At 37.7% G+C, this 26,938-nt stretch overlaps 1 protein-coding gene across 1 annotated transcript; it reads left to right on the top strand.

Annotated features, from left to right (window-relative positions):
• Nucleotides 1–25,544, top strand: cdc42ep4 (CDC42 effector protein 4). The gene is made up of 2 exons (XM_023341297.1): nucleotides 1–206; nucleotides 20,919–25,544. Exon 2 carries the CDS (start codon nucleotides 21,077–21,079, stop codon nucleotides 22,043–22,045), a length of 969 nt encoding a protein of 322 aa, XP_023197065.1. The 5' UTR covers nucleotides 1–206; nucleotides 20,919–21,076; the 3' UTR covers nucleotides 22,046–25,544.
• Nucleotides 25,545–26,938: the final 1,394 nt, after the last annotated feature.

Raw genomic sequence — 26,938 nt, forward strand, 5'->3', positions numbered from 1 at the left:
AACGGACGTTGGAGCAAACACACGTTCACACACGCACACACAGAGGGGACCGTAACCCTGACACAACTCTGGCGTCTTTTCTCCTCTGAGGAAACTAAACGAGACTTCTGACAACTTACTGCTCGCAGTTTTAGTTCGTGTTTACGGAAAGTTGAAAGGGAATACTGCCTTGTACTTTTTGTACGCCTGGAAGCTGAAGGAGAAAGGTAACTTTCCATAATGTGTAGCTCATGTTTTAGAAGCTGACTGCGCACTAACCTTTCTAATTTTGCTTTGTGTGGGGAGAGTGCTGCTTTGTAATGACTTGGTTTGGTGGCCCACTCTTGGTTTCGTGCCCTTTTTTGCAAAGCTTAAAGTTAGGAACGGAGGTTGAACTAAAACCCACGGGTCTGAGATCTGCATCTCATTTGAATCTCAAATGTTCCCTGTGGACAATCAGCGCCTGGCATTCTCATCGGGATCATGTTGGTCCCATATGGAGGACCAAACAATGAGCCCCTCTGGCGACCTCTCTGTCCTTCATCACCAATCTGGCTGATAAAAGTTTGGTATCTATTAAAAAAACGTCTTCACATTTAATTTACTTTTTGTGGGCATTTGTTATTCATTGGTTTTACGCGAAACTTAACAAGTATTTCATTCTGTGTGTGGACATAATATTGTACATTCTTCACCCAAACAACTTTTGTTTTCGTTTCTTAGAGGTTATCTCTTCTGAAATGTGGCATTGCTTTTCTGATTAGCTTTGGCATACTGCCTCGCTTGGGAAGGGACAATAAACTTGTCCAAGGTACAAGTAGTACAAGTAAACTTTTCAGCTCCTCTTGGGCTCCTCTTGACCAAAGGTGCCTGAGAGTGAGAGAACTTTAATTCACACAGGACAGATTGCCAAACACACCAGTGGTGCACTAGGTAAACCTTCAGGAGGTTTTGATGTCAAAATAAGCAATTTAATCTAAAAGAGCGTTAAATAACTTTTTAATTATGCTAAAATCATGTAGCTCAAACGTTTTTTGCTCAGGTTAGTAAAACCTTTGTTTATGTTACCAATTTGTTATTCTCTGTATTTAGAGACATTATTTATGAGTTTTAGTTTTTTTTAAAAAAGGGAATTTGTTTCAAAATTGCGAAACATCTAAAGCTCATATTTTACTCACAGCTGTTTTGCTTCAAATAGGAATAAAAGTCTGGACAATCCCACTTTGGACCATCTCCATGTCAATTTGAATTGGGATGAGGATGTTGAAATAGGCATGTGATGGGCTGAGAAATCAGTAAATCAGTAAAAAAGCTGTTTAGGGCAGAGCAAGATATGTTGTCATTTTTTTTTAAAGTTGTCTTTCAAAACAATTAGAGCATTGTACTAAGATATTCTGAAGCTTTCACCAAAGTCACCAAAATTTGTCTGATTTCAGATTTTTGATGGCATTAACTCTGAAGCAGCTTTTTGTGATTAGATTAAATTACTCACTGGCAATGGCCCCTTTATTCAACCCAAAAGGTCACGTTTGTGTATTTTCCCTTGAAACAGAAAGACATTCCATCTATACAATATTAGTAAATTTGGATGTCTAAAAATACTAAAATATTGACATCTGGTGAAATATGGACTTTGCCTGGGCTAAAAAACAAACAAACAAAAAAAACACGAGTTAATTTGTCAAATAAGTTAACCACCCACTCCCAACCGGCTGCTGCACACTGCTGGTCAGCTGGTTGAAGGAAGGCACTAATTATTTATATCTACAAGAAGTCTTTGCCATATTTGTTAAGCAGCAGGTTCAAGGCTAGCTATCTTGGCAGGTAGTCTCATTAATTAGATCACTGAATGGGTTGCTACAGCTCTCCTAACTATAGAGAGCAAAAAGGTAAAATGTTGTCCATACTAAACACTTGAACTTTAGTATGGACAATGTTGATGCAATAAACATCAAATGTATTTTTGCTCAAAAATATAAAACCAGGAGATTTTTATACCTGCCAAAAAGAAATAATGTATACATTATAATATAATGTAAACTGGAAGTCAAGTAATTGTCAGATTTTGATCCAAGCTCAGACACACAACAAGCAGATTGAATGAATAAGTACATTACATAATAAATGTAGGTTCCAAATGTATTTCACATTTGGAACCCTTAGTTGAAGGACAAGTCCACAAACATGTAGATAAATATGTTCTATATGACTAATAACCATCTTATTTAATAAATAGTTGAAACTGGGCCACATACCTTGGAATTTTTGTCCCAAAAACTATTTCCAGCTCCAGGACAGGATATGATTTAATCATAGTTGGGACAGATGTATTCCCTGAGCATCAGTTTCCCCTCACTGAAAGTTATGTAACATTATTACTCGTCGGCTGGTTTGTGAGACAGCAGAGGACTGTAAAGTCTCTGGGAGTCTACCTTTTTTAAACCCCTGGACCATAAGCGAGTTTCTTTGTGTTTGTCTTTGGTCATTTTGTCTGATGAGCTGCAAAATGTTTTCATAGACAACACTATAGTACACATAAACTCAAAGTACCTCTTGTTGTTAAAAGCAGTGTAGACTAACCGTAAAGTCCAGAACTACTTAACACTGCTGTGTGTCGTTATTGCCGTCTTTTCACCAGTCGCTACCTCTCTCTGTTCATGGTTAAATTGTCTCCATGGGCAACTGGACATATAAACTAATGGGCCATGCACAACTCCTCTGACTTCCTCTTACATACAAATGTTTAACCACGCCTTAACAACAGCCCTCAGGTCAGTCAGTAGTGTTCACTTTGTTTGATGAATCATTTATTATCCAGAAATAACAACTCTGTCATAAAAACCAGAAACCAGGGATCATCCTTCCTGTCTCTGCATTACTGCACACACTCCAGGTCTTTTTCAGCTACCTTACATTATGGCCTCTTTTCAGCTGGCAGGCAGATGTCTCTCCAATAAAATCTGTTGTGTCATAGGAGAGAACGGGGGGAACTACGGCTGTGTGTCATCTCTGACTGTAGCTTCTTTTTTGCTGCCAAGGCTGTTCGAGTTTGCTTGGGGAGGATGTTGCTGCTGTGAGCAAGTTGGCCACCTTCCCAACTCTGACTGCGCTGCACTGAGGTCACTGCAGTTTTATATTAGGAGAAGGTGTGTTGCAGTGGGGGTTGGAGACAGACAGTACTGGGCTCATGCAAAGATTCATGGAAACCATAACTTCAGGCAGTTTCTCATGCGCTCTGTGAAGTTGCACGCTGTGAATTTGTTTAAATACATCGCAGATACTTAAGTGGCTTCTTGTGGATAATGTGTGACAAATAAATTGTGTCACTGATTCCAAAAAGTGTTGGCTGGTATGTGATTTTCATTCTTTAGTAAAACTGTAAAAAATGTCCTAATATGACGATATAAAAACTTAAACAGAAATGTATAATGTGATCTTATTGTTTTTGTTTAAAAGCTGTGATTTCCAACAATAGAACTATAACCAATGACTTTTTCACATCTACTACATTGTCTAAGGTAGTGCCACTACAAAGTCCAATGAGTGATGTACCTTTAAGAAACTGTAAATGGATTTTACTGATCCACACTTCATTGTTATCCTCGTTCTGGGGTGATAGGAGGCAAAAGACGGCAGGATTCGGGATTAAAATCCTCTGTTCTACTAATAGATCTGTGATCCTTTTCATGTTTACTCTGTAAAACTGAACTTTAATTATTTCACAGTTAGATGATTGTGAGAAATATTTAATAAAAGAATCGCAGAGAAGTGACCAAAAGCAGCATGAACTTTACACACACAGCATTATCTCATTTGTAGATTATCTGTTAAGGTGTCACAGGATTGTGGTTGCTTTCATTTGTGCATCAGCAAATAAACATTTTAAAAGCCTGAAATGCTGGTTTTCAACAGACAGCTGCAAACGTGCCTCGGCCCTCAATGATTAAAAGTGTGGAAGAGAAATGAAAAGCAGTCTAAACCTGAACTGATAACTGAATTTTTTAAAAATTCAACTCATTTCAGGTGTTCCAAAAAAGCACTTTAGATTTTCCTGGTAAATGAAAAAATGCTACTTCTTATTGATAAGCGGCTAAAAAATGGCACAGCTTATTTGTCTTTTTCTCGTATCTTTTCTTGACCTAAAGAAATCTAATTGCACTCAAAATTTTAAGTACTACTTTCCATTACATGTTTTTTTTGTAACTATTAAATCATTTCAAAGTTTTAGTCCCATTCTCCTTTAGCTCTTTAATTTGTTTGATACAATTCATTCCATTTGCTTCAGTCTAATTTGGAAATAAGCCAGGTTGTTTCAACATGAGCTTTTCAGTTGGACAGGTAAAATGAAAAGAATCTATTTTAGTTTCGTCAAGTGTCATACTAATGTATCTCTCTTATAAAATGCAGGAGAATACTTTTCACTGCATTTAGGTGTAGGTCACAGGGGACACAGACCTGTAACCGGTCTTCAATCAAACTGCCTCCCAGCTGCATGCAAACACACACAAGCGTTTGTTGCTACCTGCCACTTTTAAAAACAGCATCCCAGGGATCATTTTCAAACAAATTTTAACTGCAAACTCTTTAAATGCCACCACTATCAAACTCCTTATGGTACACCAGGGAGAAATATCTTAACAATGTTGTTTCAAGGTTATTGTTTGATAGCAATGGTGAACCCATACATCAGACCGAGTACTTTATCTGATGTGATTTTGGTGGGCTAACAATGTGGGAAATAGGGTGGTTGTGCTCTGTGTTTTTCCAAATTTGCCACCTATGTTTCCTCTCAATCTTTTTCTGAGGTAAATTTCTACCCAGCTAGTCAATCTATACTCTGGTATATATAGAAGGGTAATAATTACCTCAGAAAAACCAACTTGGTTCCCGGCAAGAGTCCCTGGAGTGAGAATTTTCCTTTTCATTCGGCCAGTTTTTCTGTCATCTTTATAAAAAGACTTGAAACGGTGAAAAAGAAATGCAATTATAATGTTTCAAAACTTTGTAGAACCCTTTGTGACAGCAGTTCTGCCCAGGCATAGATTATAGTATGATTTTTAAAAAGTTGAGCTCTTGTTTTCTATCTGTTACAGGATTCAGTTCACCAACTAAAACAAAAGCTTCTTAGGATGTCTAAATTGTCTCTGAACAGCACAAGGTCAATGTCTTCAAGTGCGAGTGACTTAGGAAAAAAAAAAATCTGAATCCAGATGTCCTGAAGTCAATGACTATAAAAGAGGAAGTGACAGCCATTGATTAATCTGGAAGTTCCCTACACACAAATATTTCTCATGGTAACCCTCACAAGTCATTGCCTTGTAGTGTCTCACTTGTGTTAGTTGGTTGTTGCTGCCTAAACTTGCTTTGCCTGGACACGCTAAAGAGCAACCTGAGCCATTTCTTGGAGTTTCTTCATACTGTCATTACACATAACTACTTTAAATCTGTTCTCAAGGGTCAAGTTCATTTTCCCTCTCTGTAAGAACTTGACTTGACATTCAGTCCTCTAGTCCTTGCCGGTTTTGGTTGCTAATAAGACAGAAGACAGTAACCTGTTAAACAGGAATGTTACAATGCTAAACATTAGGATGTTTTTCTGTCTCTAATATACCAACTAGCTCCTCCTTCACAGTGGTTTGTATATAGAAGTACCTGATTGAATTGTGCAACGTGTTTGTTGGCGTCACTTTCTTCAGTCATCATCGCTTTCAGTGTTTTAACATGCAGTTGAACCGGTCCGGATGGCCGCCTAGTCTGATGTAAACGGCTGTTTCAGCACAAGCTGCTTTGAAATCTCTAAAGCATCTGATGACAACAGTGCCAATCATCTGGAGACACACCTGTCTGTATTTCATTTGTTGAAAGCCCTTAGTATTGCAAAATCACAGAAGCACACTTTTAAACGCCTATTTCATTCTGGTATTTTGAATTTGTAAGGAGCATTCAGTCATGTGGTAATGGCATGGAGGGAAGGAAAAATGTCAGTGGGTTGGGGCTCATTCTTTAACATTTTGCAGTTAAGTATTACTCACCAAGTCCTTTTGAGGAGAAACAATTTAGCAAACCTCCCACTGCTACATTCCATAGTTTCTTGAGTTTCCAAGAGACTATTTTAAATCATTTTGCTCCAACTCAAGGATAGATTTTTTTTTAAGTCTCGAAAGTGTTTTGAGAAGTTGAAAGAAAACATCTTAAATTGCATTTTTATTCTCAGATCTAGCCTTTATAGCACTACATTTTTGTGAGACATTGCCGTAGCTACAAAACATACTAAAAACTCTCAAAGGAGACTTTTTTCTTTTTCTAAATTGTGAGATTTCTATGTAAAGCATCTTATCAGATGCTTAAAGCTGAGCAATTTATCAGCTTTAAAAAATCAGTTAGAAAAGATAACTGCTGAATTTGTTGCTGCTGAGGTCAGAAAGAAAGCCTAAAAGTCAAAGTACTGACATCAACAAGATCTTTAATAATTCTGATCTCGTTATACACTATCATTATACAGCTGTAGTAAGTCCCTTAATCCACTCAGTCATATAGACATCTCCTCAGGCTTTGACTGGATGACTAGACTGTGCAGCATGTTTACAGGTGGATTAGAAGAGCCTCAAAGTTTGAGAATATCCATTGATCCATCCATTTTCTGTACACCCTTGTCCCCACTAGGGTTGGGGGGTTCTGGTGCCTATCTCCAGCTAACGTTCCGGGCGAGTGGCGGGGTACACCTTGGACAGGTCGCCAGTCTGGTTTGAGAATATTAAGTCAAAAAAGCAATAAACAGAATAAATCTTATTTTGACAGGATTTACACTAAATCTATTTGGGAACACTTTGAATTGTAAGACCGATGTGGATCAAAAGCGTGATTTTCAGAATTAGCTGTTCTGTTGAAACATGGTTGGCCAGAAGCAAATAATCATAAATAACTGAATATGTAGGAGCTGAATTTTATTTTCAAAATATTGTTACATTACACTATACTTAAGAACCTTGGTATTCGCAGAGGTGAGAGACCATGACTGTCTGCATATAGCTAAAATCCCCAAATATGAGACCCCATCTAATGCTTAAAACTGATGGCTTTCATAGTTCAAACACTAAATATACTTTTATATGCATTTAGATAGCATCTTTCTCATCTCTGATCTGCGGGGTACAGCCAATGAGCTTCAGAGAAAATTAAAGGTACTCTTACGTTTGGCTGCTTTACAAACATCAGCCAATAGCAGGTAACATTGTGCCTAGATAGCTTTATTATCTTTGAAATATTTTATATGCTCCATGGAAAACGTCAACCAATAGACTGATTTTCCATGAATAATTTGAAGTTCCGCCATTTTATTAAATTTTAAGTAAATACCTAAACAAAAGATGTCTGGGGTATTTCTTATTTAAAGCAACTCAATCCTTCAAGTATGAATGATATGCTATAAAAAAAAAACATGGAGGCAAAATAAGTGTATTTTCAACATTGTCCAAAAAAAATTATGATTATATGTTTTCTTCATGATGGGTTACTTTCTTGCTCTGACACTTATTTAGCATCTCATTAAAAGGACTATACGAACAGTATGACCAAAGTTTTTAGCCATTTTCAAAAATATATCTGTTGGTACATCTTGATCCGGTAACCAGTCTCTGCCTTTTCCCCAATGAACTCACAATGTTTATTGACATCATGTGAACAAAAAACTTGGTGGCTGTTTTCTCAAAGACAAAGGAGGACTGTTTGTGTAACTGTGATAATCTGTGAGCCAGCTCAGTGACAAAATCATACCAGACGTTTGTTCCAGAGGTACCATAGTCTCTGTACTAAGAGGTACTATTATATTACAGTTTAATAATCCAGTGAGAAACATTGAGTCTATATGAGTAAAGGCTCACATATCTTCCTCCCTGAGCCTCTGCAGGATATATTCAGGTCAGCAGCGCTGTTCTGTGAATGGACTGAGGTGAAATCACAATACCTTAACAGATAAAGATCGCCTTTGTTGTTCTGTTTTAATGGACGTGAATCAAGGGTTTCACCTTTTACCCTCATCTTTCATGAATGTGTGTGCATGTGCATTGTTTTGATATCCTGTTCACATGTGCGTGTTGGGTGTGTCAGAAGGGTTTGTTCTTTTTTTTTTTTCTTCGTTCTTGTTCCTTGTGATTTTTGTTTGAGATTTTTTCTTTCTTTTTTCTTTTTTAACTGGAACTACAAGGGTGTGTATCTCCACTTATCTTGTGCCAACCTTTGAACATGTGCATTGCACTGCAAGTATGACTGTTGATGGACTTTAAACACTCATCTCAGCCAGTGAATTTAGTCTGCTAGATTAATTACAATGAATGCTCACAGCTTTCTGGAAAATAAAAGCTGGATCAAAGTGGTATCTCAAATGTCTTTAATACAAGAAAAAAATATATTATAAGCTGTAACTAATGAGACATCAGAGAGCTGCTGAACATAATCAAGTTGGGATTCAGAGGAAAGCTTAGGATTTGGAAATTTTCTCTTACAGCCAACAAATCCTCAAGTTTTAAAGAAGGGTTTAATTATACTGCATGTGAAACGCGAGGTGATTTTTGTTTTGTCTTAAAAGCTTTTTTTGCGTGACTCTTAAACGGGGGGTGCGTATTTTCCAGGCACATGGTGCCATTTTATAGCTCAGTTGAGTAACTGTTATAGTTTCAATCAAACATGGCTTAAAAGCAATTTGACTTCAGTTTGACACCTTAAAATTGGTCCCTTGCTCCACTAATCATACAAACAGGCGCACGGTTCCATCAGGAGTTTGCTAATTGCTGCTGCCGTTAGTCAAGTGGAAGCTGTATGGAGACTGGAGCTTTGTAAAAAATATTTGGCGCTTTGTGGGAGCAAGTGTTTAGGCATCCCTGAATAACTTTGCCAAGGGAGATTCAAGGATTTCTCAAACATGCATGAATGATTCAAGGCAACATTCCAGAGATGTTTTTAATGAGGAAGTAACATTATAACATGTCAAGATAAAAAATAAAAATAAAAAAATTACATAATTTCCTCCCTTTAGCAGCTGGGTTTCCCAAAGGAGTGACTTGCTGTGTCACATGTACACAAATACAGACCGCAATGATTTGCACATAGTTTAAACACTTCCTTCTTTGAAAATAGTACAGTTCAGTGATGAACTGCTGAATCTCATAAATACGGATATGATTGAATCTAGCTATCTGTCTGTCTCCAAAAATATTTTAATTATTGGCAAAATTCTTGCTTAACTATATATACAATGTGACAAAACTATGGTAATTTATTTTATTTATTTTTTTTTTACCAAAGTCTGTAGCCAAAACTATCCCTTGCTTTTCACCACCGCTCCACTTTAAATGGCCTGCTAAATTTTACTCTGCCAGCAAATGAAATTAGTCCAGACAAAATGTAGCATCTATTTCAAAACATTCATCATTCCTAAGGAAGATGCTTTTCTGCCATTTCAAGTCATTTCATAAATGTGTTTAAATGAAGCCGTTTTGGAGTCTCTCCTCTAGGAGACTAAATCCAAGCTCATGAAGGTTAATCACTGTATTCTCTTTTAATTAAAATAATCCACAATTAATTATCAAAAGGTTTAGTGATGAATGTTTATTATGTCATAACTCTGAGTGAAACTGCCTTTATCCTGGGAAATAAGATGGGTTTGTAAAAAACCTTGAATATACACAGCATATCAGCAGACTGTGTTTAGTTAAAAAAGAACATATTTTCTAAGGGCTGCATGTTGGCGTTTATTGCACTGGTACCATGCATTAAAACGATTCTTGTGTTTTTCTGCATGGAGTCTGCAGGTTTTCCACTTTCAGGCTTGGGTTTTACTCGGAGTACTCTGACTTCCTCCCAAAGCTGGAAAATATGCATGTTAAAATAATTGGTCTCTAACATGCCCAGAACTGAATATGTGTGCAAATGACCTCTTTTGATTGGTTGATGCTTCCTGGTTGATATGGTCTTAGAAGAAGTTCCTTACTGTGACTCAATTGAAGGCTGTGCAAGGTGCAGTTTTTCTGTGTCCCTCATCTAAGGTGTGTGCTTAAGCCTTTAGCAAACTTTAAGTTTCTTTTGAATGTGTACACTTTGCAAATCTGAAGTGAGATTCCCCCGGATGTCCCAAAGTTACAAGAGGCCAACCTCACTTGGTTATTAAGGTGTGGCCTGTGGGCAGACACATCTACTTTTAAAACCGAAGGTGTAAGGTGGTGAAACCACAGAGCTGGAACCCATGTAGTTCAGATTCGGGAAAAAAAAGTCTCAGTTCATTCAAGTGCTGTGACTAATCTGATTCTTGATCATCTGTGCTATTGGTTGTGTTATGAACACTGAAGTAATTTAAAATGTCTGGTTGTTTACCACATATGATTAGAAATAAAAGAAAAGCAAACTAAGGTTGTCAGTACCGTGGGACAATTTTTCATTTTTATTCATAGAAATTAAAGATGCCACAGCTTCAGAAAATAAGATCAAAGAGCCACCTGGTTTGTTATCTGAGCACTGCTAAAACACCAGCTTTCATGGTCCCTTGGGGATGCATGACTCTGTATGGCATTATTGTCTTGCACATCTGCAAGGGCACTAATAGTGCTCAGTTATGGATAATGGGTTTGAAGCGACATATGGCCAATCAAGATAATATTTTGGTCAAACCAAACCTCATTCTGCAGGACTCCTTAGTAAGTGCTCTCAGCTAAATTGGCCTTCATGTAGTCCAGGCCTGCCACTAATTAAAAACATTTGAATTATAAATAATTAAAGCCAATTATGAAACAGAACAGAACACTCTTAAGCAAGAGGGGGAAATCCTTTACTAGGCAGAAATGGAAAACAGACTTTTAAAACTTAAATAAATGAAAAATTCCTGGAGTTGTTTGAAAACATAGCATTTTTTAAAGTCCTTTTTTGACTGTTTAATAAATCTGGGCTTTTTTTATTATCTTGGGTTTTAAGAAATCAGAGGTTCATACTGGGATGTGTTATTGTTTTTATTTTTCCTCACTGAAATGGTTAAATCACCACTTGTAGAGCTTATTTTGGCTTTTAATGAACCTAACTGCAGTGTTCATTTATAGCTCATTAAATTATTACACCGATCAGCTGTTTCCCACTGAGCCGAGCATCTGAGATGAGATTTCCTTTTGGTTGCTTGAAGGAACATTCATTAAGATTGGCATTCAGAACAACTTAAATACATGCTTGCTCACAGCATGTGTGTCCACAGGACTACACGGGATGTAAATAAAGGATGTAACATTGCAATTATACTGACAATTTGCTTTTCAGAATAAGAGCAGTGTTTAGACCTCAATCTTTAGGCTGGGGACTTGTCAGATATGGCCATTTTTGTAAACTTGAATGCTCTCTGTTGGAGTGCTGGTTAAGGCTGCACAAGATTAGGTGCTATTCAGCAATTGTAACATTATTGTTGAGTATTGCTATGGTATTAATTAACTCACATTTCTCACAAAATAGTGCTGCACTATCATGATGACGACCTTGACTAGAGGCATCATGGTCACTGAAATCTATTTAATGTGCTGACAAACAAAAAACAATACAAGTCTATCAAACTGACCAAATATCTTGTCACCAGAGTTCAAATACACAGCACAATCTGAATCCGGACGTTTTGTTCTGACCATGACTCACTTCATAACTGCCTTGTTAGAGACATTCTGTACCCTCCTTGACAAACCATTCTTAAAAGTAATTTTCTTTAATGTACTGATAGTTCACTGTAAGATAATTGTATCTGACTTCACTGAACAGTATCTGCCAAAGGTCACTTAGTAATAAAACAACAACAACAAAAAAACATGTAGACTATTTTTAATAGACATGCATAATTTAAAATGTATGCTTTTCAAGTTATTTTTGTCCATAGTTTATAAACATTCTTGATTTTAAGGAAATTTAAATTGCTTTACAATGGTATGAGCACATTAATGTGGAACTTTTTATTCGCAGGATCACAGTCCAAGTACGAAGGGATTAAATTGCAGTGTGTGGGGAACAAAATAGAGGTGCAAACCATCTCAGAGTCTTTCTATTGTCCATGATTGGTTGGCTGAAGTGTTGGATGTCATTGATTCTAACCCCAAGGATTGACATTGAAATGCAACCCAAAGTGGTAAACAAGACACACTTTCAGATTCCTATGTTAATTTCAAAGCATAATCAATATAACTTTTTCCCTAAAGAAAAGTGAAGTGAATTTTCCCTTTATTCATTGTAAAATAATGTATTCTTCATGTTGACGGTGAAGAGAATTTTAGTATTTTTGTGTATTAGTCATGAACTGGCTGACTATTCAGAAGTTTATAAACTGAAACGCAATGGTTTTAGTAGATGGGTGTGTAATGGTTTGTTTAATGGGACAAAATGGAAGTGGGGAGAAAGGAAACAAGGGTAGGGTACCATACAGGGCTATGAATTGGTAAAGGGGGAAATTGACTTCCCTTACCAAAGCCTCTTTATTGTCAGTGAGTGTTTTGTTGGTTTCTGTCTGTGTCATTAAAGTTAACACCATGGGGGTTTATTAACACAGTATTTTGGTCGAGCCTTTCTGCTTGAGGCCTTTTATAGCTGTGGTTGTGTGTTTTAACTTCAGTGGGGAGGCTGCTGATAAAAAGGCTAGAAGCCGTTGAGATGTTGACCCAGTCACTTATCATCCAGTCGCACTGACAGGCCTCCTGCAGATCTTTACCAAACTTGCTGTGTGTGCTCTTCTTTTGCATACTTCCCATCACTTATCTTTTGGGTCATATTTTATTTCTGTAAAGTCTCTTTCTTGGTGACTTTTGTCTCTAGGGAAACAGTAGCCATTGTTGTAGCTAAATTAAATCTACAAACTGTACTACAGCGCAAGCCAACTGTGACTCTGGTATTCTTGCTTCGACAATGCATTATGTAATTTGTCTCTTTCAAGCTACAATCCTCTGTAGAAATTCAGCTTTGTTGCATTGTCCAAAAGCTATTGGACGATTTATTTAACCACTTGGCTCTTATCCTGGCTCCTGGTACCAAGCGTGAAACTGGTCGGTTTGTCCTCGACTGAGTGGAAGGATTTTGATGATTATACAAGTACACTCCTGTGCACACACAGAGTTGAGTACAATCCATCCACTGTAGCTGTAATGAGGGTTGGATATATTTCATGTGGGACCCAGTGAAAGAACGTCTGTCAGTGTGCTGGCTTTATTTAGTGAATCTTGCCTCTCTTTGCTGCCCCGTTGAGTACTTTCAGTGCTAACATCTGTGTTAGAAAAATCCCGAATACTGACCCACAAGTAAAAAAGCCTCTCAACTTCTAATCCTTATTTGGGATTTTTGAAAAAGACGATGTGTATTTTTTTACCCATAGATATTTTCTTAGACATGTTGTGGGAAAACAGCGATAAAAACTTTATCTGTTTGTTTTTTGTAGCCAAAAATCCTGTGTCTCCAGCACAGTGTGGTAGCCCACCCAGTGCTCGGTCCAGCCATGCAGGAGTAACAGCTTCATAAAAGGTCAGCTTGGCTGGCAACACAAAGGAAGTGTTCAGAGGGTTGTCCTTTACCCCCGAATATAAAAATTTGAAAGACTAAAATTACAATATCTCTAGCAAACACCTAAATGGATTGAAGGAATGCAGTTAGGATTGTTTGGTAGAGACGCCGAAAGGGTTGTTTGTGTTAAAATTAGGAGAGGTGGGTCATTTACTCTACGTGTTAAGAGCCCAGGCCCTGTTAAAAATAACACTGTTAATCCATTTGTGGTTTTGTTTCTTTGTCTGGGTGGCAATGGTGCTTTGAACACTAATCCACTACACACTAACACACAAATCAAACACTCACAACGAGCCTGTAATGTTTCAAAGCAGTTAAAGTCTTTACTATGAAATGTTGGAATCTGCCGCTGTTCTCCTTGTTTAACTGAAACTGTTTAAATGTCAGATGGAGGACGGACTAGCTCGCTACTGGAGGTGTTATCCTAGTGGCCTTTCGACCTCTGATTGTTGTGATATTTGCTAGAATAGATGTTTTGAGCAGATTTTATTACCCGATTCAAACCCTTTTGTCTAGAATAGTGTGCATTACAGTAATTTTATGTTGTCCCTATCTGGAGAGGTTTAGTTAAACTTGGCCCTCTGTGCTACCCTTAAGTTTGCTTAAAAGTGGAATTATTTCTGGGATTTCTCAAGTAATTAAAGTTGCAATTCTGTGTAGATTGTGCTTTTCATTTGTCCATTTTAAATGACTGACATATTACTTAAAGTACACTTTGTTTTCTTTTAGGATTTTTCTTTTCAAAGACAACTTGACATTGCTTGCTTAGTTTTTTTTTTAATTATTTGCATTTTCCTAAAAAAAAAATCATCTTTGTTGTATTTCTAATCACTTAAGGTTCTCAGCCAACTGATCTCTGATTTGTTCTAGCGTGACTGCAAATTGGAATTGTAAGCATCATTTAGAGCAGGAATTATTTTTATCTGGTGATATAAAGATTAAAATAACTTAACTTTCCTGTTATTTGCAGAAAGTCTTGCTCTTTCATTATGCTGCAGTCTGAATAAACCACATAAATTGCTGGATATGTTGTAGAAATTACATTCATTTTGAATGACACTACATCGCTGTCTATACTTTGATTGTATATTTAAAGTGTTCTATAAAATACTGTTGCCAAGTTGCTGTTAACCTCTTAATTGTATCGCAGCATTCATGGATTATTTAATTGGATTTTTGAGTTTGCAAAGGACTGATCTGGGCCTTTGAAACTAACAATTTTTGATTAAGATATCTTAATCAAAGCTGATTTTTCTATCAATCTCTAATAAAGCAAATGTTGAGTAAGTTTTGTGCTAGTTATGGCTGCTTGCTCAGTGTTATGAACATCAGTAATTGTTTATGAGTTCAGCTGCTAGCCAGCAGAGAGGCAGAGTGCCTGCAGTGATTAGACACTCTAATCACTGCAGGAAAAAGAGTGACTATTTTTACCATTATTTTTGCATATGGATATTATGTTTGGACACATACATCTAAATGTTAATAAATGCAGCACCTGGTTTGCAGTAGGAAATTGGAAAATGTATACTGCACTGGTTTTATAAATTTAATGATGCACCCTTTGTTCTCCTACCAGCGGACCTTTTGTAATTTGGAACCTGGGTTTTCATTCCTACTGTATTTTTAAGTTTGTCCTATTTAGTATTCATTTATATCTCTTATTTGTTTTAAATCTATTTCCAGTTTCATTTAGTTCTAAAACATAGCTTTGATTCTAGGGAAGGATAAAATAAAATAACATCTGCCTGGTAAAGGGTTATACCTGAGTGTTTGTTATGTGACAAACAAGTGCTGCCTTTTTCTGAACATTCTCACCTGTTTCGGCTCAAGATAGCTCTACCATTTGTCATACAGGGTTTGCCTTCCAGGGAAGAACTGGAGGTAATCAGGCAGAACTGGTTTCCTGACTTGAGTAGTAGGCAAGGAACAAGAATAGCTTGCCATAGAAATTTTCAGTAACAAATCAGCAGTATATTTTCAAGCATATCAAACAAGTCAAATGAGTCATTTGAACTTCAGTTACAAAAATGAAATATTGTTTCACTATTTTCTGGTGTAATAGAAAATATTTTTGTATTCTTAGAAAGCGTGATTAAAGGTGTAAAGGTGGTGGTTTAACTGCAAAAATGTGCCCAAGAACATAAAGCTCCGGTTTAACACTCCTTTGCAAACGTCACTGCAAAATGATTGCAATTTTGTAATCTAGCAATTTTGAATATCTTAACATAAATGCCTTTGTCTTCTCTGCAATTATTTATTTGGGATTAAGCTTTTTTAAGTGTCCCAGTGCCTGTGATACTTCCAGGACCTGTCCCAACCCCCTCATGGGAATCCAATATTTGGGTTAAAGGTTAGGGGCCCAACAAAGCTGCTGCAAAAGAAATTTACTGATGCTCTTTGTTGGAGTCACAAAGTTCACATTGTTATGCACTGCTTCTGATTAATCGATTAGGAGTGTCATTTCTAACTTTGGTCAGCAGTCTGACCATTTGCATATCATTGTACCAATCAATGAGAGAGAGAGATGAGAGACTAGGAAGTTGAAAATGAAATCAATTGGAGTTTTTATGTTTATAATTTTTAAAATATGTTGGTAGAAAGCATATCTCATTTTCCATGCTTTGAAACATTTCTGGGATTTTAATAGTTTTAATAAAAAGGATAGCAAATTCTGGCGCTGTCGAAATGTTCTTCTTGATGTAAAACAGTTACTGTTTTGAGGTTTGGGCCAATGTAGCTGGCTAGACAGGACCCCCAGTCAATCCGGCCGCTCCCCAGTTTGTAACACTATTAAGTATTGTTTCCACCTTCATTGTGTTGTTGACTATTCTTATGTATCTTGTAGATAAATAACCATAAGTATAGCCTTACATAGAGTATGGCCATAAGGTAATGACAGATTGTGATTTCTGATCAAACCTAAAAGTAACCTTCTCCTGAAAGACAGTAGTTATCTCATACATAACTACATTTTCTTAGTTATATATTAAATAACTGTAACGAGTTGCAGATGCCAGTCAGAACTGCAAATGTACATTACAGCAAAATGGCCAAATTGATCAGCACCAGCCAGAAAATGGTAAGTCTCAGTGCTGTTATGTAATTTTTATTTTTTGTTTTCCTGACTCCCTGTAGTTTTCTCCTGAAAGCTTCCTCCTCCTAAATTAAATATTACTTTTTCAGTCTCTGTTAAAAATGTAAGATGCAGTCAGTTTATGCCTCCTGGTTTCATGTGACTCGACGTTGCTGTGATTGGGCTGAGCAGCTAAAGGAGAGAAAGTGGTGTGGGGATAGCTCAGTGTTGTGTCTGTGTTCGGTGGGATTACAAGTGTGAGCCTGAACGCCGTCGAGCGTGTTGGTTGTTGTGATGTCATTCTACCCACATCAGAGGCTGCTGGCAACATACGATGCTCTTAATCATTTATGGCCCTGTCACCACTTGTCTCAGTTGGAGCCTGAGTCACACGGAGCAGTGAGAGCACTGTTATATAAAGGCTTTGTCACCAAGTGGCACATTAACTGGGGCAGTCGTTTGCAGATAAAGTGTACGATTTTTATCACGTCTTCTGAAATATTTTCCCTTTACAAAAACATGTCAGACTAATACAGTACGGTCTGCTTTGTGAATCTGCAGCAACGCTTCACTTACAGTCACGAGGAATAAAAGGCTGTAGAAGTCAAACTGGAATCTCAGGTTTAGGTGAGCTATTTCTGAGACATTGTTTTTCTTTCTGTTTGGATTTGCGGACTACATGCAATGAAAAGTGAATGAAACTCAAAACATTTCATTTTCAATATCTTTGAGAAAATATGCTCTCATGCTGATAACAGGCAGAAGTTGAAGGAAAAACTAAAAGTTTGTGACTGTGCATGTCCATAATATATTAGGCCTGTTGTATTGACTCACCCTACCCTTAATGCCCATATTTTTAGATGCTGAGATATTGAAGCTCTCTGACAGCAGTGAATAAACTGTGTAGTGATAAAGAGACTACAATTACAGGTTAGTTGTAGTCAAAACTGCCAGGGAAGAAGAAAGATAATGCGAAGCTGAATTGAATTAAATCGAGGTTGATGGATACATAGATAGACATAGATAAAGTGTCCAGGTAGCACCTAAGAATCACAAAATACTTTGAACTGCAGTGAAGTTTCACCTTCTAGTCAGACAAAGACCTTTAAACATAGAGCCAAAGCAATGGTTTGATTAATGCATTCTTTGGATTCCTTCCACTTCACAACTACGCACTTCTTTGTTTCAGTCCACCATATTAAAATGGAATACATTCAACAAAGTGCTGAAATGTAAAAGGGATGCAAACACTTTTGAAAGACACCATTTAAAACTTCCGCATCCCATCAAACTCTCTCATACAAATTGCTCCCAAGTTTAAGCAGCCAATGACATAGTACAGATTTAATTGTTGCACAGCACATCAAATCATAATTGCGATTGCAGTAGCAATGTAGCTTACGTTGGACATGCAAGTTGCACACATGGGTTATGCTGGCAATTATATTTAAGTTGCATTCATAAGTACTCTGCAGTTGATGCCTCAACTCAATGTATATTTTTGTGGCTGACTTTCTTAGCCTCTCAAAAAAGATGAATAACAGTGGAAAACACAGAAGACGAGTGAGGACAAATTTGTTCATCACAAACATTGTTCATTTTATTGTTTTTATTGTTCACCCTTGCAATATTTAACATAAATATCACAATATTAATATTTTTTCCATATTGTGCAGCCCTAATTGTAGTGGTGATTAATTTTCTAAAACAAATGGAGAGCCCCAAATCCTCTTTCATACAAAAGGGCTGTTTAAAGCTTGTTTAAATGTTAGTTTGAAATAAAAAATAAGCCATGACCTGCCATTACCTTAAATTACCCTTTTTCTTTTATAGTTTACTGAAAGGCTAATATGACATGACTGTAGGCTATACTTCGTCTTTTTATCCGGGCTACAATAGTGGCCAAGAGGCCACCAAGAGGGGGGAGGTTTAAAGCTACAAACATCAAGAATCTCCCAAAGGCAAAAAGCTGGCCATTTCCTGTCATGACCCCAAGGTGTTCGCTTTGGGTCTTTTTGATATTTGAGAAGCCACTGACATTTTTTATGTGGAGATTGAATATCTTCTTGTTACGCATCACTTCAAAAGCATTCCACTTCTGTGGAGATTGTCACATTGCCCTGCATAAGGCCACCAGGAAGGGTTAATCCATCAAAATGAGCTGATCTCTCCATGCAGGGGATGAAATCTTTTTCTCTTGCTGTCTCCGGCCGGCTTAGAGGCAGGAAGTCCGATTGGCGACCTCCACACTGCTCTGATGTTGCCATAGAGAAATACAAATCTCTCTGCAGTGGCGAGGAACATAACGCTGGATGAGTTGTCCACATTCAGAAGCCACTAGTTGAACATCTACTACGGTAATTAGCTAGCATAGAATGCATGAACCTTTCAAAGGTTTAACACAGACAGATCGTACCCTCTTAATGTAACCACAGGGCCACAGTTCAGAGTGCTTGGTGTGCTTTCAGCTTTAAAGTATAAGCTTACAGCTTTGCATCCAGTTGTCTAAACAGCTTTCCTAACAATAAGCTCATTTCAGTTTTCTTATGGGGTGGTGCAAGCTTGAACTCAAATAACTTTCACGATCAAAGTGGAGAGAAAAGATTTTCATTTGCTCTTTGTTCAGCCTCTGTGAGGTCAGTGCGTCTTCCCCATTAGTGCTAGAACTACAAACAGACTGAATGAAGTTGCTGAATGCAGAAAATAAAAACTACAAGTCTTTTCTAAGAGGAGCAAAAAAAAAAAACATAGTGGGACTCACTTCTGTCATTTATCAAACTCGGCTCTGTTCCATCTGGTGTTAGTTGCATTTCCAGTTGAATGGGTTCTTGTCAGAAATGCAAATGATTTCATGAGTGATGTTCTTTAGGAATATTGTTCAGTAAAGCAGCTATTCATTCATGGGAGCAATTCAAAAGCAAGCTCAGAGTGTGGGCTTCAGCCTCAGTTTGAAAACACTGTAAATGATGGTTCATGCTGTCTGGTTTGAACAAGTGACACCCTTGTTACAGTGATCCATGGAGTTTGTGGACTTGTGACTCACACATTAAGTGGGTGCTGAGACCCGATTTCCCGAACGCCCGAGCCAAAGTTGAATTTCACTTTGTTTAAATCACATCATCAGTGATAGTAAAAAATCAAGAGAATATATTTAACACCTTAAAAATCTTTATTGTCATAGCTACTAGACACATTTTCTATCTTTTGAGGTTAAAATTAGGTTAATCAGAAACAACTGAAGTTGAAGGATATACATCATAATTTGTACATTTTCTTCTGAAATGTGCTCAAGCTTATACCTAACTGCAGCTACATCTATTGCCTGTGGTGATATTGAGAAAAAAAACAAACACATAAAACCACATGAAAAGCAGGCAGCCAAAAATACTGACAAAACTTGCCAAATAGTAAATATGCCACATTTTGGATGCCAAACTTTGGCGTCTGTTTGTAACACATTTTCCTCCAAAGATCCCGACGGCAGGGCAAGGCAACTTTATTTATGTAGCACCTTTCAGTCAACGACAAAGTTGACACATTTTCTTTTCTCTGGTGTGGAGGGAAGAGGATCTGTTCTTAATAGTCTGTGGTTTAAGTTGAACTTCACTGAAGAAATAGTGCAGACCCTCTCTCCTCTTCTTTTCCCTCCTGTTCCTTTATTATTTCAAGCCTGAGTTGTTCTGGCTCCCAGTATAATGTCTCTTTCTGGTTATGTAACAGTCAGGGGCCTAAATGGGAACTAAAGCACAGCAGACACTGCAGTGGATGGAAAAAGAGAAGGAGACAGTCAAGAAATAGGGCACAAATATGTATCAAAGGAACAGAACGGATTTGAATGGAAATCCACTACAATGGTGTCCTTTTTTCCCCCAAGTGTTGGGTAAACGTGCTTGTAGTTAGTTAGACAGCCTCCTTCACCATTACATAACGGCCTTGAAGATTTTTGCATTTAAAATGTTTTCCAGTTTAGAACTACTTCAAGTGAGGATTCATTTTTGGGACACAGCAGCAAAAGTTTCCATTCGGTTTAGCCATCAGGAAACAAACGAGTTACGTGATAGGTTAACAAAGTTGTCTGGAGATGTTATTAATGGGGAGTTTAACATTTTCATTTGCTTCTTAAAGGGGCTTGATCTTTAAAAATTAGTCTCTAAGAAGCTTATCAGTACTTGCATGTTTAAATTAAACTTCGTAGTTTGTTTTTTTTATTAGAGTTGACATGTCTTAAAATGTCCACGTTGCCTGCCAGGTTTTTACTCGGTCTTTCTAGGAACACTCACATTAACATTTGTTTTGTTTTATTCTACAGATTCCTTCGACTGAGCTGAACTGAAGGAACAGGATGGCTTCAAACTCTAAACACCTGGAATTACACTCGCTTTGATAACCTCCCACAAATCTCAAGAAACTTTAAAAAGAACTAAAAGCCTAATTACTGATTTGGATCACAACTGAAAGACTGCCATCATGCCTATTCTCAAGCAGTTAACGGGCAACTCCAACCAGTCAAAGAGGAGGTCAAGAGCTGACCTGACAGTTGAAATGATCAGCGCTCCTTTGGGGGACTTCCGTCACACCATGCACGTTGGACGAGGTGGGGACGCCTTTGGAGACACTTCATTTCTCAGCTCCCGATCAGGGGAACCTCCAAGGGAGTCCCACACAAAGGAGGGCTCACCAGGTCCCAAACCAGGGTTTCTGTCCCGCACATTCAGAAGCAGCAAGAGGTCCCAGTCTGTTAACAGAGTAGACAAGTATGAGAACATTACAACTCTGCCTTCTGCTGCCACATCTCTGCCTTACCTGAACGCTGAAAGTTCAGACATAGGCAACCAGCTGCCAAAAAGTGTCTCCTCCAGTCCTATGAAGACGCTGGTGGAAAATAAGCCGATGAACGGAGGGGCAGCTATGGCCACAGTGGACGCCGAGCTTGACGAACGGAACTTCGGTGAACTTAAAGACCTGCCTCCATCCATGCCAAAAGGAGGTGGGATGAAAAAAGCAGAATCCGTAATGTCCTTCCACATCGACTTGGGGCCTTCAATGCTCGGGGATATCCTCAGCGTGATGGAGAAGAAAAACTGGGAAGAGGATGACCTTGGCTTTGAGGAAGGCAAAGGTAGTGAGGAGCATGCATCACCATCCCACATTCCTCACATCGACGATGACGACGCAGAGGACTGGGCACCTTCAAGACCACCTCGTAGTAATTACCAGCTCCAGCAGAAGGTCATGGCGGATCCCTACGATCCGGAGATCAGCGAATCAGAAAGGAACAACCACCACACGGATAGCTGCTCTGTGTCCAGTTCTGGTTCTGAAAAACCTCAGTACAACCTCCATGATGGCGACACAAACAGTGTGAAGTACAGTTCGCCACACAGGGATGATGATTTCGACTTCATGGATCAGGAGGATGATGAGATTAGAGTCTAGATTGAGCAGAAGTCTGTGCCATGCAGACGAAACCAGAACTTAGGAGACCACCATAGGAGGGGATTACAGTCAGAGTCGAGAAGGTTTTTACTCACTGTAGATCAGTCTAATGTTAGATCAGTTTTATCAACACTATAAATAAAACCCATTAAGTCTTCTTTCACTTTATAGCAAGGAGACTGACAGCTATTTTTTGAAATGTTTGGATTGGTTGATGCTATTTTTACCAGATGTCAACTCAGAGTACATTATTTTTCACAAGTTTTAAATGATTAAGGAGAAGATAAATCAGCAGGGAAAAATCACCCATTTTAAAAGGAAGTAAAAGGTGGCGGAAAGATTAGAGAGTGGACTGTGTGGATGTGTTGTCAGTTCCAGTGAATGTGGAGGTAAAGAAGAAATGAAACGGATAGGTTTGTAATCCCAGCGGTTTGAAGGTGTAGACACTACAGAGATAGAGTTATTACTTTTGCTCATGTCTGAGTTTGCTTTTCTTAAATCATTTTGTGTACAGTTACTATAAGGATGTCAGTTAAGCATAGCCTCTTATGTCTGAGGTGGGTTTATTATATTTGCCTCCTTGCTAAATTGATCTGTCAGCTGTAAAATATTTTTTAAATTGTTTTTGTAAGGGATTGATTTGAGAAGCAAATGTGAACTTCGGAGTCTTAAAGGTTTTGATGAATTTGGTTGGGGAACTATTTTGTGGTACTATACTGTGATCAATCTCAATGACGCTAAGAACTAAACTCAAGACACCGGATTTTGTATGCTGCGTCACTTCTGAAATCAAAATGCCTTTTCGCACATCAGTTGGACTGTATCAGCACAAGGAAGACACCTCATCAATTTCTGTGTACTCTCATGAAACTGATACTTAAAATCGCTGTGCAACTTGGGGATTCTGTAAATTTTAGAGGGTTTTCTGTATGTATTCTCTTTTTTTTTTAAATATGCAGGAATGGTGGATTGTTTTTGAAGATGTGTGAATGTATAATTTGTCATCATCGGTACATTGGCTCTCAAAAGCCTACATCCCTTTTACAATGCCAAGTTTTTGTAATCTTGATAGGTGATCTCAAAACTTTTTCCACATACAATGTGGCATCTTTCCTCTGTAAAAAAAAACATTAAAAAATGAAATAGCCAATCGATTGACATGCTTTGCTTTATAATTTCCAAATTATGGTTAAAATGCATGTATGCCGTGACTAAATGTCTCTATTTAGTCACGGCTTTAGTTCAAACCTTCTAACTGTTTTAATGATTCTGATAAAGGTCAACCAAGTGCTGGTCATGTTTTTACATGTGACAACAGTCTCCCTTATTTTCCTTATGTCTGGAAGAAGGAGTAGAGTTTAAACAAATAATTATTTTCTTTTTTTGTTTTTAAAAAAACCCATCAACAACCTTCTGGGAAAACTTTTTATGTTCTACTTAAACAAAACTAATTGTTTGCTCAGATATATTTTCCTTAGTTGGAACTCTTTTTTTTTTTTTTTATCCATGCATGTAGATGGATTTATGAATGGCCAGTATTGGCTCAAAGCCTGCTAGAAAGCTGGAGATTAGGAGGGATTACATTTTTCAGCATCACAATCTAAGCATACATTCAAAAAAACAAAATGGTGGCTTTGCAAGAAGAAAAATAATGTTTTGGAATGTTTTTGAGATCAGAATTAAATCTCCAGGAAGGTACCACCTTAAAAGGGCAGTGGATAAGTGATATCGCCCCAATCTGGTGGATTTGGAGAAATTGTACAAAATTAAGTTGGCAGATATTTTCCAGTCAAGATGTGTGATCTACCAAAGGATGTTGAAACTAACTCAAAAACGTCTTCAGCACAGTATTAGTTTTCAGGTTGCACACATTTTTGTACATGTCATGCTGTTTCTCTTTGATCTGATTTTTGTTTGCATATGCAGGATGACTGTTTGGCTATATGTGGAAAACGTTTTAAGTCATCTGTCAAGATGAACTTGTTTTATATTCCATGTCCTGGCATTTTAATGGTGGGATAGAGGGGGCTTTTGAGAGGAGCTGAAGTATTAGGAGGTCAGTGGCTGCGATTTTTACAGCCTGTGGCCTGTTTGTGAAAGCAGAAAGGAGACAGAAAAGTAAGTGTAGTGTTTAAGCACCGGTGATTACCTGAAAGCCATTTGCTAGGTCTCCAAGCATTGAGAAGGGAACATACTGTATCTGCTGAACTGACCCCACCCCCAAAAAAGACTGACTTTCTCTCTTGAAGTCAAATTACAAATTATGTAACCTACAAATTACATAAGTCGGTCCAATTTGTCCATTAAAAGTGTTGGATTGCCTGCCCTCTTTAAAAGCTGGAACTGCTCCAGCAACAAACAGGTGGACGTTTTTTTTTTTAATCTTGAGTTTTTTATGTGTCAGGGTCTCTGCTGTACACTACAGCCATAAATTACCAAGTCGTACTTTCCTTTCCTACACCTGGGAGAAATGTGACCCTTTTTTTTTAATCTAATTCTGCGTTAGAAAACTAATTGCCACCTTTGACAAACAGGAGCTTTGAATGTTCTGATGAGGAACGGATGCAGGTGTGCGTACAGAGAATCGGGATGCTGTGCCATTCCGCCTCAAGTTGTTTCAAGAGTTGGAACAAGTATGCTTCCAGAAGCCTCCAACTTTAAAGTTATCTGCAGGAAATTTCCAAGTGCGTTCAAGCTCAACTTCTGTAAGGTGTTTGAATTTGATAAAGACACTAAAAGTTTTGTTCCCCACATCCCCACCGGATTGGCTCATAATTGGCTCCGTAAATCAAATCTGTCAGGTTTTGGTTTTGTCGGAGATGTGTCACTTAAAACGTCTCCTACACAAAATGTGCAATCCTCGCAATGCCGTGTTGAATTCCCGTAGAGGTATCACAATGCAGAGAGAACCATTTTCTTCCAAAAATTGCTTGGTTTGTCTTGTTCTCTTCAAACTGCTACCTTAACCTCACCAGTGTAGTTTATAAAGACAGTTTTAGACAACAGATGTTTGCGAACGTCCGTGCTAGGAAGCAAGCAGTGTAGAAAGGTGACTTCCGATTCAGTTTTGGCATATTCAGTATCATGAAGCTTGTTCACTTCTTACCTGGGTCTATCACCGTGGTAACTAGCATGTTATGTTTCCAGATTAGAGATCAACACCATCAAAGCACCGCCTCGCAAACAATCACTACACTGAGAAAGTGGAAAAAGCTGGTGTTGCTTGAACATCCTCTCCTCTTAAAATGCTTCCATCATTTCTTCTCCCAAATATGTTTCAGACATATCGCTGCCAAATTTACACTTTTGTACCATCTGATAGAGATTGATTACTGTTGTTTGTTTTCGACTGATGGTGATTAGAAACTACTATTCACTTGGTGGTACTTTGCCAGAGAAAATAAAAAGTGCTAACCAAGAAATTACCGATTTTAACAGTGGAACAAAAATTTATAGTTCTTTTTGATTTTTTCAGATTAGTATCAATTTCGGACTATTTGTAATATCTTTTTTATGATTAAATGTGAAATCTGTGCTTTTGTGAAATGAAGGAAAGTACTTTTTTTCCTAATTTTTATCATAAAGAATCATACTTTTATTTTTAACAGAAACACTCCTCCACTGTTGTTGCTGTCAAGATTTGTAATTAGTGCCATTAATAATTCCAGAGAACAATCTTTGAAATCAGCAGTGTGACCGACTGTTATAATAATGAGGGAGCCAGAGGAATGTTGGAGGCTTTAAGGCTAAATGGAAAGTTTGTTGTTAGATTGCAGGGTTTGAACTATTTACACCAATCCACTGACATGAACTATTGGTGTTATGAATAATTGCAGAGTTATGAAATTTTACTAAATTGCACTGAAATACTTCTTGTTTTTGTGTACTTGTTGCGTCTCTCTTGAGAGGAAACTCCAAAGTAAACCAGAACAAATTATGTTACAAATTTGCAAATATTGCCTGCCCTAGGTCTGCTTAAGTTCTCCTCTCCCTGACAGTGTTTTTGAGGCTTAAGAAAAAGATAAGGACTGCAACAGAAATTCAACAAACTGGCTCCAAGCTCATCTTTAGAAGGCGATGTTTTTTTTTTCTTCCTATTCTGTGGCTTTGTTATGCCAAGTATGTGCTGTTTTTATTCCTCTTCCCAATTCTGATTTTACTTCATATTAATATATTCACCTCTCTTTCAAATAACAGCTATATTTTTCAATAAAAGAGAAAGCTGGTAATCTTCAACAAAGGCCAAGTCGTTTTTTATTTTTTTATTTCATGACTTTGAGTCTCGCCACAGGCTGCCTTATTTTCCCTCTCCTTCACAAGTTTATTTGCATTCTGCCTCCAAAATGGGCAGCAAGCTGATTGAAATCTAACCTTGAAATAGCCTGAGAAATGTCTGCTGAGGGAGCTGCTGAAGGAGCTCCAGCACAATCCTCAGTAAAAAAAAAAAAAAAAAAAAGCCTTGTCCAAGTGGATTATTTTACACAAACAACGCTGATATGAAAGGGATGCAATATTATAAGCCACATGAGTCCGGGGAGCTACTTGAACATTACACACTACCACTGCTTATTAAAGGCTGGACATCTTTTCAATAAAACACAAAAGTCATTAAAAACTACCAACTAGTCACCAAGATTAAAGGACATAAATAATTTAAAGGATACTTCAGATTTTTATTGTAGGTTTCTGTGGACGAGATTATGAGAGTTCACTGTCTGACGTAAGGTAGATAACTGTTGTTTGCTCGAAAAATATTTTATGGCACAAATACACAACAGTAAATGTACATAAATTGACACAACAAACACATTTATTATTCCATTTGCTATTAACTGCTTGTCCTTGCAGGGTTGTACCGGGACTTGGGTCTGTCTCTCCTATCCATTGGGCGGG

Source organism: Xiphophorus maculatus, chromosome 10 (assembly GCF_002775205.1).
Source record: "Xiphophorus maculatus strain JP 163 A chromosome 10, X_maculatus-5.0-male, whole genome shotgun sequence".
Classification (NCBI taxonomy): Eukaryota; Metazoa; Chordata; class Actinopteri; order Cyprinodontiformes; family Poeciliidae; genus Xiphophorus; species Xiphophorus maculatus.